General features: G+C 40.7%; 1 protein-coding gene across 1 annotated transcript in view; it reads right to left on the bottom strand.

The window, feature by feature from the left end:
- The window catches only part of LOC134384026 (procollagen galactosyltransferase 2-like), a 235,169-nt gene extending 222,842 nt beyond the window's left edge, over positions 1 to 12,327 (bottom strand). The window contains 1 exon segment of the mRNA XM_063105641.1: positions 12,039 to 12,327. Coding sequence (XP_062961711.1) covers positions 12,039 to 12,301 — 263 coding nt within the window. The 5' untranslated portion in view covers positions 12,302 to 12,327.

Genomic DNA, 12,327 nt, shown 5'->3' with positions numbered 1-12,327 from the left:
CAAATTGTCATGGGTGGCTTTATTTATAGTCACATAGTGGTTTCAGAGGTGGTGCACAGTTAATAAAATGTGGCAAAATGAGTTTTTATGCACGAAAGGACCCTCGATTATTAAATTTATTTCAGCATCAAAATAATTTAGATATTTCCACTTTGATTGTAAATAATCCATCACTAAAATTTTTACGTCACTGAACTACACCAAAGATCCAGTAGGGAATTATACAGCAAGCCTGGAGTGGGACTTCTTGTGCTAAGAAGTGCCCAATTCAGTGTGGCAAAAGCAGCCATTTGAAATGTTTGCAGAAAGTTTTATTGTGGGAAATTAGTGTGGGTGTTAAAATACTATTTATAACTACAAATTTGGGGATTCTACTTTTTTCAGCAGTGAGATTTCAGTGTTAAATAAGGCTAACCGTCATTAATTCAGAAAGCACTAATACGGAACTTTAATGGAAAGAACAGCTGGTTTGTGAGGCAATGAAAAGTAAAGACAAGGATTTAAAAGGAGTATTTCTACCACTCAAGTGGCATTGTGGTGCAACAGAGGACAGGTGCTGAGTTTTACATCTAAGGACCTGGGCAGGGTTGAATCTAGCTCCTGTGGAGCTTGAAGCTTATACGAGGGTACTTCAAAAAGTTCATGGAAAGATTCATATTATATTTTAATTCCATTTTTCCACAAATTTTTAACATACCATATAACCTGGAGGAACCCATTTTAAGGAAAGGGATACCTAATTCCAAATGTAAAATTAAATCTAAAAAATGGGTTTTTAAAATATTTATATAAAAATGTATAAAGTGAATATTTCAAGTGAAAAATAAGTTATAACAAAAGTTTTGAAGCTGAGAAATGCCACAAACGTCCAAAACCCAGAAAAATATTTTAATAACTAACTGTCTGACATATTTCTATAAATCTACTTTCTTAACATTTTTATTTACATATTCTCAAACTCTTTACAGAATATTTATATCTTTTCATATAGAGAGACTAGAAATATAATTTGGCCTTTCCTCAATCAAAGTTGATTGAAATTTGCTTTTTATTAATAACAGTTTAGAAAACTTTCAAGTCATTTTGCTGTGCTGGTAACAGTTTTGTGTGCTGTCTCAAATGGAACTGCCAGACTCTCTCAGGCCAAGATGCATGAGATCTGCTAGAACACAGCAGGAGGTGCTGCAATGTAGAAAACATGCATGCTTTCTATGGTACTGCCACAGCCTGTGCTCTTCAAACACAGCATTTCTGGTGTCTTCTGTTTCATGTGATTCCTATAGGAGGGAAAAAAAAAATATGTCTGGCACATTTATAATTATATTCAGTTGTATTCACTACATTATGGAGTATGTTTCTGATAGCAGTTTTGATTTGGCCAGGACTTAATGAGAACTAAACAATTCACTTAAGATTTTCCTGTCTAATGATTGGAAATATTTTCCAGAGACAAGATTCAATTGCTGTTTCTCTATTCTTACCTCTGATACCAGCCATACAACAGAGCTGGTGGTCCTTCACCTGTATGTCAAGTGGACCAAAAGAGTAATAAAGTATATGTGAAAGTAGCTGTGAACCACATTATTCCACCAACTCCAAACTAAATGCATCCCCAAGTCAATCTCCCATAACCAGATCACAGATATGCCCACGGCCACTCCAATACCACCCCAGACAAGAAGTGTGATGGAGGAGAAGTTGGTTAAGTGGTCTTAGCTGATTGCTTATAAAATATTTCCTTTTTCAGATTTGACCAAAATAAATGTGGATACATTACGATGCCCCCCCCCGGGGGGGGGACTGAAGTTCAAGCTTCATTAGCTTCACAATTAACCTGCCTCAAGGCCTGGGTCAGTTCACCGATCTGCCCTAAGCATGTGGCACTGGAAAAGTCTTAATTTGTCTGAGCTTCAGTTTCCTCTTTGTCAGATGAGGCTACTACTAATAATATATGTTTCCTGGGGTTGTGAACTCTGAATGAGTTAATTCATGGAAACTGTTATTATAATGCTTGGTACATAGTAAATGTTCAATAACTTAGCTCTCATTATTAAATGAAAGGTAAAAATTGCAGGTATTTATAATTTATAAATAATAAATTCTTCTAACACACTGTTTAGAAGAATAATTCACATACAACAATAAAGACATTAAGCAGACACAATTATACATTAATTAAAACTTATTCTCTAAGAATATCATTACCTAAATTATCATATATATTAACAAAATTACCTTTGAAAATTATATCTGAGAGGGTTAACTCACACAGCTGGAACATTCCTCTTCCCATCCCACTGTATTTGGACTGGTGGGGTGAGTGATTTGTTGCCCTATAGTATTATAGGATGAGGAAGAGTACTTCTTTTCTAGTGGTAATTATTCTAACTGGTGTGTTATACTTCCTTCCCTAGGAAGCATATAAAGAATTCCATTCCCAGATATCAGGGTTTCAAAATATCTTCAGAAACAAAGTAAACAAAATGGAAAGCAAATCTGAACAATGATTTCATTCATAAGAAACTTTTTCATTGCTAATAAAGTCAAGGAACACTAAATCTTTTTCAGACCATATACATTTTGCACTTTACCTTGAAAATCTAAATATTTAATAAGATATAAACAGTAATACTGTGCAAAATACCTAAGTGAAAAGGCATGAGATATTTTAGAGCCAAATTTGGCACAGAGGCCCCAACAGAAATGAACATGCGATCTCCCAAAGTCATAAATTAATATGCTAGAAGATTCTCCAGACAGCAGAGATCAGGATAAATTGAGAAGGAACAAATATTTTCTACCAGTAGCAAGCAGCAAGAATGCCAAATGCAGGGGAGCAGGGGCAGCCTTTTATAAAACAGAGTCCGTGAGATGTGGAACCATACATCTGCTTAAAGCAAGCCAGATTAAAATTATTATTTTGTCAGAGATTAGACTCAAATTTGAACAGCTGAGGTCCTTTCTCACGGCCCCTATATGTGTGCCTTTCCTTTCTAAAATAAATGAGTCATTGTTTCCTATTCGGATTTTTGGCTTCTCAATATCAACTCACTTCTTGGTCGCACTATGTGGGAGGCAGAGGAAATGCCATTGACCTAAAGCATACCTACAGCTTATGGGGTGAAAAGCAGCACTTGTGAGGACTCAGGTATGAGACAGAAAAAAATCCTGGCAGTTATCTTATTTTTCATGAAGAAACCAGAGCCGAGTTTTGCCAAGCAGACAGCTATGAGCTCACTGGTCTGAAATAATTACTCATTGACACTTTTCCCCAGGATAGAGCTAATGGGTTTACGAAGGAAACATAACTCGAATATTGATTTACAGGGTTTTCCTTTTAAATCAGTAATCAGTATTCTTTGCCTGTGCTGGGGCCTGACAATGTTCTCTGTTTATTAATTGATGAACTAGGAGATTAAATAGAAAATAAATACTTAACTAAAGCAGATTATTTTTAATTCACATTCTTTACTTTTGGTGATCTCACTCCTGTTTTAAATGATAAGGAAATTAAAGTCTCAAACAATTGAAACTGATAGAAAACAAGTTTTTAACAGGTATAATACCCTGTAGTTGAGACTCAGAATTTAACCACAAACTGAAGCAAACCCACAACAAATTGCTCTGCTTAACCCAGAGCCAATCGGAGAAATTTTAATCAAGATGAGATGTGCTGTGATGTCAACCTAGGATATAGGACATCAAAAGTAGACAGTGTTCTAATGATTTCTGTGAAAAGATGCAGAGCAGGATCCAAAACACTGCTCTACATTTTTGCAAATTTTTATTCTACGCCTAATGAAAACAAATGGAAACACAGAAGAACAGCAAATAATTCACCTAAAATCCAATGATGCATGCTGTAAGTTTAGCAGGTCCTTTCAACACTCCTACCCGGTGTTTTAAGTAAGAGATAAATGAGCACATCTAGCCATCCCCTGGCTTTTAGACTCACTGTATGGCTGTGCAGAATGTCTTCATTTATTGTTGAGGGAGTATGTTTTGTTTAATTTTAGTTTGTTATTTTCAAATAAAGCACTTTAATTTTTCATTAGTACTGTCCCCCCAAGTCCTATTAGTAATGGCACTGACAACAGAGCAGCCCCCCAAAAGTCCTAAGAACATTCCACTGTGAAATCAGGATGCCCAGGATGTTCAAGTAGGGAATTTGCTGGCAAAGGTTAACAGCATAAATTATTTCCCTGGTGGATGTTAAATTGTATAGTTAAATGAATTGACAATAAAAAAATAAAAACATATTATACTCTTGTTCAGGATATTGAAAACTGACCATATTTCTCCCAAGAAGCAGCTCAAAGAAGAACAGCATGCTATTCTGAAGGCAAATCTGATGTAGGTCTGAAACAGACGTAGCCATTCCAACCTTCTTTGTTTTCTTCCATCAAGTGAACACTTTCCCTGGCTTCCTCCACTCCACACTCCCTACCACCTTGGCAAGGTGGATCCTTCTCATTCCTGAGGCCTTGGCTCATACATCACCTTCTCAAAAAGTCTTCTCTGACTCCCTTACCTATCAAAGCTCTACCCCATCACACTGCTTTACCTTCTCCTTAGCAGATATCTTTTAAAATCATCTTGTTTGTTCAATGACTTGTTTATCACCTCTCTCCCCCACTACACCACAATCTCCATAACAGCAGGGTCTATGTCTGCACCTCCAGCACCTCAAATAGTCACGTTCATTATGTTCTTAGATTGTGTGGGTCAGGCATTTACGGCGTTCTCACTTGGAGTCTCTCATGAGGTGGTACTTAGATGTGATGCTGGCTGTGGGTTGCAGGCCTTAGTTCCTCTGCACGTGGGCCTCTCCTTGGGACTGCTTGAAAGTCCTCATGGGCATGGGGTCTGGCATCCACTGAGCAAGCAATTCATGAGACTATGGCAGAAACTGCTATGCCTTTTATGATCTTACCTTGGAAATCACATGCTCTCACATCTACCTGTTCTATGAAGTCACATGATTCAACATGAGAGGAGGTTACAGAGGGAGTGAATACTGGAAGGCAGCCATCATTGGGGAACATCGCAGAGGCTGGTTACCATACTGCTGATTACAGTTTACTATTTTTAAAAAGCAGGGCTTTGAGGTAAGGTGAGAAAACATCCATGCAGCTTCATCTTTTCACATATAACTTCAACATTTAAAGGACTTTTAAGAAATAATCAAAGCTTTCTACTTTTCTAAGGAGCCTGAAAAAAAAGTTTGAATTTCTTTTTAGTGACTGATATGGTTTGAAGGTGTCCCCAAAAGTTCATGTGTTGGAAATTTGATCCCCAATGCAGAGGTGTTGAAAGATGGGACCTTTAAGAGGTGACGAGGCCACAAAAGCTCTGCCTTCATGAATGGATTACTGCTATTATGGCAAGAGTAGGCTCCTTATAAAAGGTCTAATTTGGCCCCCTCTTGCACTCTCTCTTGTCCTGTCTGTCCTTCTGCCATGGGATGGTGCAGCAAACAGGCCTTCGATCTTGAACTTCCCAGTCTCCAGAACCGTAAGTCAAATAAATTTTTTTATTATAAATTACTCAATCTGTGGTATTCTGTTACAGCAGCCCAAAATGGACTGTCAGAATAAATGCAAAGAAACGTAAAATGACTATTGTTGTCCCTTCCGCTTTGTATTTAACAACAGGTTACTGGGTTTTCTTTACTATGTATTTAGTTGTGAATGTGCAGCACTCAGCCTCTTTGAAATGTCAAAGTGGGATGAATGCCAAGTTCACACAAAGCTGGGAGGAGTCTGAACAAGTATTTGGAAGCAGGTCCCCAGACAGAATCTGCAGCCCATGTCTCTTTTGAGACAATGACATATGCGATTCTTCTACCAAAAATGATCTCACTTGTTAACTGTTGATTGTTTAGGGGTCTGGAAAGAATAGTGTGTTATTTTACCACCCACGGTGAAATTAACTACACACTGTAGCCATGTGTAACCTTTGTCTTCTCAGGGAAGGACAAAGCAGGCAATTTTTTTTTAATTGCTGAAAACAAGAATTATCTGTCTGGATTTTCTTAAAGTCATAATCATATTTTACAAGGTGAAAGTAAGAAGAACTTCTCTCAATTATTTCAGAAAAGACAGCTGAATTTCTACTGCAACCACGAAAACTAATTATATGGATAAATAAATAGATCAATCCATCAATAAATTAATCAAGTCTAACTTGGAAAGTTATCTCCTTGAAACACAAAAAGGAAATAACTGGAAAAGAGAATATGGAACCAAATCTATGATGTAGTAAAAGCAGGAGTGAGATTTAATTAGAATGAGAACTCAAAAAATTCACTAAAAAGAAATGATTTCAGAAGGTAAAACAGAGACTACTAAGATTTATTTATTCTATGCTCTTTTGACATCAAAATGATAAAGTGTTCATTTCAGGGGAATTATTTACTTTCTAGCTCAAAGCTACAGAATGCCAAGGCAATTTGTTACCTAAAATGTGACAACTGATACACAGATGATGGGAAGCAACACTCAGGCACTCGATTACATGGAAGAGAGGGAAAAGCTTCAAAATCCATTTTATTTCAGAGCAGAAATGGTTTCACCCTCAGCCCACTAAATCACATGTGCTATGACATCAGAGTAAAAATTCATTAGGGCATTCTAGGCTACCATGCCTGAGCCCCGGTGTTCCCAAGGCCCTAGAAGAGTCTCCCTTCAGACACAGAACAGCTGGGACTAGATTTGGGGGAAAGGAGGCAGCCAGCTTCCAGCTGGAGAGCACCGGCTGGGTAGCCAAGATCAGAGAGGCCTGAGGGAGGCAGCCAAAGAGCAGTGCTTTCTCAATGATCCAGCAGAAGATTTGCTTTTTTGTTTATTGGTTAAAACTCAGAAAGGGAAGAATTAGATTTTAGAAACTGAGCCCCAGAAATGTAAGTCAAAGAGTCAGCAGTGGGAAAACTCTTTGAAAAAGAAATTTTTTTCTTCTTGATTTTATCTTTCTGTAAAATATAAATTCAAAATCAGGAGACAAATGATTCCCAGTCTCTCATATCTCCACTTCCCCTGACTTTTCCTCCCCTCCCACACTAAAGCATCAGCAAGGAAGGCCATGGCCCGCCCACCTTCATTTTACAAGGACTTTTCACAGCACTCACACTTCTAGCCTCTGACGGCGTCAGCTATGGACCAGTTTTTAGCATCTCTATGATATAGTGACACCACTGTGAAATACAGCCTTTCCACAGGGAGTAGCTATCACTTCAGTGTAATAATCCATTAGCCTGGTGCAACTTGACTTCCGACTGCCAGATTCTCCTAACCCCCAAAGCGTGCAAGCAAGCCACTTTTCTCAAATAGTATACTGAGTAGAATGCACCTGCCTGCAATCAAGGAAGCAGCTTTTGCAAAGAACAAACATGTAAATTTTTTCTCTTCACAACAGCAAATGTGAAACTCCTATTGTTGCCTTTTCCAAAAAAAAAAAAAAAAAGTTGGGGGGAACTTCTAAGGAGGACTTGCATTTATTTTCATGCATGAGAAGAGTCAAATGTAACCAGTCACCTGCAATATATACACAAATGCTGCAAATACTCCATCCCTAGTGTCAACTGCAATGATTTTCCCAGTTTTCAGATCTGGAACTATCTCTCCTGACATAATTCTCTGGATTTTTTTCTTCTCATCACAGCTCTTCATTTTGCTGCTGTTGTTCAGAAAAGCATTTTCATGCAGGTTACAGGGCAAAAAAATTATTTTTAATTTTATGTAGACATGCATCATCAGTCTAATCACCAAGGATGTGAGACACAGATAAGTCAAAAGTATTGAAAGAAGTCAAAACTAAGTACAAATAAAGAAAAAAGCCAAAACACCATCTTAAGTGAGGTGGTAACAGAGTGAGTTTCATTTTTTGTGGTATCAGTGGTGGAACTACAAATACCTACTAGGAACTTTGTTGAAGATCAGCCTATCCAACACTCATTGCACAGATAAGGAGACCAAGGCAAGGCAAAGAATTCAAGAATATCTGAAAATACAGCTGTGCATGGCATAGACAATGCAAAATACCAAGCAGTTAAGAAAGCAGATATAATTGATGCTGGTGGCATGCCCTGTATGGAATGTTGATGAATACTTTTCAGCTTTTTTTCTGAGTTGAGATAAAAATTAAGCACCGTTATCTAAACACACACAAAGACAGCATAAAGACAGAGACATAGCTCAAGGGTGCACTGGATGATTGGACCAAACTGCCTGTTATCAAAACTGGCCTCTGTATATCCAAAATACAGATGCTCCATGCACAGATAACTGAAAGTTCAATTACTGCCTTTATTTTGATAAGATGCACTGGAAAATGAGGGTTTGGCCCTTGCAAAGCCAACATCAGTAGCAAGGTCTGGCCAACGGGCCTGGAGCTTCCATGCTTCCCAGAGAGACTCAATCACCTGCCTCTCACAGGGTGGGGAGACTTTGGCATATATTAGTGAGTTACTGTCCTTTCCTCTTCAGACAAAGACCAGCAGTTCCCCTTTAGTTCACTACGATTTACTACTTATGAAAAGTTGTTAAGATTCAGGACTGTTATCAAAGAGGACTTGGCAGAATCTAATCTAATCTTCTTTGACTGAGAGGAAAGAAAACTGGTCCCAAAGTGGGGCTGTAACCTTCAGTCACCTACTGGCTCTGCTGCAACCTAATGCCTAAGAAATGAGGATCCAGTGTGTCTTTGATGCCCAGTCAAAGCTTTGAAGCTGTGTCAAGACCGCAGGACAAAGGCAGCACTGTTTATGCAAATCTAGAAACAAAAGAAGCTAAACTCCAAAGCCATTAAAAGTAACATCAGAAATTCAATGCCCAGAGATGATTAGAGCCCCTGCACCAGCATGAAAAAGAAAACCTGAAAGCAAAGCCGGGCAACACACCAAAACACATACTGCAGGAAGGAATACTGAGCTGGCCAGAGCCCAGCTAGATGAGCTTAGAAGCCCTGACATACACAGCTCCCTTAACCAAGGGGCAGCCATCTGTGTACCAAAGCAAAGAAGTCCTGGCCGATGCTACTCCTACACCTGGTACCCACAGCCCTTTCATAAGAAGTTCCAGTATATGCCCCAGCAAGGCTAGACTTCACGTTGCCATGTTCGTTGGCAGTTCAGTCATCACGGAGCTCATGCCTTCCAAAGGAAGTATTAACAAACAACTTTGTGTACAGTATACAACAGGATGAAATACCTGAGCTTCCTAGGAAAATTAGATTTTTCAGGCCACCCCAAAAAGATCTAAAGTTGGGCTGAGGGTCCAGAAACCATCTATTATGCAGAGTTATGATTCTTGAAAATTCTTCAGATATGTCACTTGTGTGAGGAAGGGAATAATGTCAGATCGGGAAGGGACCCCAGAGAACATCTTGTCCACAGGGTTTCAAGCCTAATTGCACATTACCACCCCTTGGGAGGTTTTGAAAATATGTCAGTTGCCCTGGATCTATCCCAGAGATTCAGATAATTGGTCTGGTATTGGGCCCAGTATTTTTAAAGACCTTATCAAAGATTCTAATAAGCAGCTTCATTTGAGAACCACAATTCTACACATTTCCCTTATGCTACAAGAGAAGAAACTGTGGCCCGGAGAGAATAAGTGACTTGTTCAAAGTGATCCGTCATGAGGAATGCTTCCCAGTCCTTTCGCAAGACAACACAAATAACAAAACGATGATTTTGCACACCGGGGGAAAAATGGAAGAAGCTGCTTTAAGCTAGAGGCGACTCGTCTTAGGGACAGCCCCTTCCATGCACCAGGCTCACCTTCATCCCAGGTAATTATAGTCTTCTTGGTGGGACATGCTAAAATGCAGATCACATTTCTGAAAAGGAAAAAGTATTTAAAAAAGAAAATGGATGCATAAACTCGAGAGCCTTTGCTATGGAGTTTTTGATGGCCCTGTCACAAAAGAACACAAGAAAATACAATGTGGAACAGTACAAGATTTAGCAACTGAGTTGTGATCTTCCCCACAGGTGGTTGCTTTACATGCAATTGTAATAACGCTACTATATCAACTTCTTAAAACATTTCTTTGTACAGCAGCAACAAATTCAGAACAATCTTTTGTACAGCAGAATAGAACTGTGTGAATTTCCCAAAAATTATATTTTGAGTTCATTACTAGTGAAGACACTAGGCTTCGGGACTTTGTGATATCATGTAATTAAGGCTGAGCCACAAGCTGTTAAAAACAGACTAATTTAATAGACTGTTTACAGTATCACAAATGAGGGAAGGAGTTTTTAATGGAATGACAAAGAGAAAATCAAAGGCCAGAAAATTAAATACAAGCAACAAAGGAACCAAGATTAGGGAACATGGGGACTGAAGTGGCTCAAATGAATATTATTCAGTTAAAGGAAATGCACTGGTGTGATTTCCCTCCACTCTATTAAAAGACGTTCATCAATACATACTTTTTCTTCTATAAAGCTAAATACTTAATGAACTCATTAGGCAAGATACATTGAGAAAAGAAGAGTTTGAGGGAGTACCATTTTATACTGAGCCCCAGTGCAAGGAGCTTCATACAGTAGGCAAAGAGTTTAGGACACTGCTTTTAATTTTTTTTTTTTCAATAGTCATTTTTGGATGGAGGGAGAACATATGTGTTTGACTTAATAAAAAACACAGATGATGCATGCCTGGTGTGTCTTCTCCTGTGTGATCCTGTACTACTTCTCTTAACAAGAAAACCCCTTGGCCTTTTTGATGACTTAAGCATCTGGAATCTGGAGTTAGGAGATTTCACAGCATGTCAACTTTCCAAACTCTGAAAATCCCATGTTCTGTACTTTCGGTCATTGTGTAAAAGTCCCCTAGTCCTGACTGGGCCAGGTGGGGGCTCATCTCCCGTAGTTCACAAACCAAGAGGTGCACCCAAGTCACACGTGTGTGTGCTCCAGATACAGATTCCCAGGCCCCTCCCGTGGACCATCTGACTGAATGAGGCTGCTTCTGAGGCCAAGGAATCTACGTTTCTAACAAATGCTCCAGGTGTTGAGATGTACTAGTCCCTGAGCCAGTATTTGGGAAACACGAGTCAAATCCTAGCAGCTTTCTACCCAAAGGTCAGCAGAACACAGTGATGAGGGTCCACTCAACTGCCAATGAACTAGACCAGTGGGGCTGAACCACTTGTAGGCCGCTTCAGCTGCTAATTTCAACATGATTTCCTGGGTTTATTCACATAGACAAACTGTGATGGCTGAATAAAAAAGGATATATATTATATTTTTAATCCATTGTTTTAGAAATCCATATCCTGCTAAAGTGAAAATTCTAGAATGAAAATCAACGTGCCTAGTAAAACTTAAAGATCATAAAGGCAGAAGGGGACTTGTAATTTCCTAAAACATTTCAGTACCCTGGCTGTTTCAAGCCTTACACACAAACTCCACAAAATCCATCTGCAACACAAGACATGTCCATCTGTCTGAATGCACTCCTATCCCACCTGCTCCTAGCAGAGAGAAAGCAGCAGCGTGGGAGCTGCAGATAAGCTTACTGTTCAATGGTGCGGTAATGACATGCAAAATCCTGATTGCACTTGGCAGCAACTTTCCACTATCTTGGCGGGTCTAAACCATAATCACTGTGGTGTGTGGAGCTTGGACAGGATTATGGGGCTGGCCAGCAGCCAAGAAACCAAAAAGCAGTCTATTAGTCCAGCAAGGGACTCCTTCCTGTTGGGAATGCCACAGCCCCAAATGTCCCTAACCACATTCTTCAGAGATATTCCAGGAATTTAGCTTCCACTAAAAGGGAAAGGGAGGGAGTTGAAAGCCCCCATGAGGGCTGTCCCCAGGCCCCGTCTGGCGGGGAGAGGAGGGACAAGGCCACCCCAAGCCGCACACCACCCTCACGAGCACCGCATTCGCACTCAGACCCGCGTGTCTTTCCCCAGCCTGAGCGCCCGACCCGCTCGGAGCAGCGCAGGCAGCGAGGGGTGTGCGCGCCCGGTGGCCCGCGTGCCCTCCCGCGGCGGCGGCGGCGGCGCGGGACCCCTGCCCAGCTCACCAGATGGCCATCCTGCTCTTGGGGTAGTCCAGCCGCTCCAGGCAGCCGAGGAAGTGAGGCAGCGTGTGCGCAGCGTTGCGGGCGAGGACGGCCACCAGCACCGTGGCTCTCTGCAAGGGCGACTCGGGAAAAGCCACCGCCTCCTCTTCGTCGTCCTCCAAGTCCGGCTCGGCGGCGAAGCGCGCCCGGCAGCCGCCGCGGAGCAGGGCCGAGGAGAGGAGCAGCAGCGACCAGGCGAGGGTGGCGGCGGGGCGCGCAGCCATGTTCCGGGCCGGGGCGGGCGGCGGGG

This window comes from Cynocephalus volans, chromosome 8, assembly GCF_027409185.1.
Source record: "Cynocephalus volans isolate mCynVol1 chromosome 8, mCynVol1.pri, whole genome shotgun sequence".
Taxonomy (NCBI): Eukaryota; Metazoa; Chordata; class Mammalia; order Dermoptera; family Cynocephalidae; genus Cynocephalus; species Cynocephalus volans.
The sequence above is the reverse complement of the archived record's forward strand: the minus strand, read 5'-3'. Positions and strand labels throughout refer to the sequence as shown.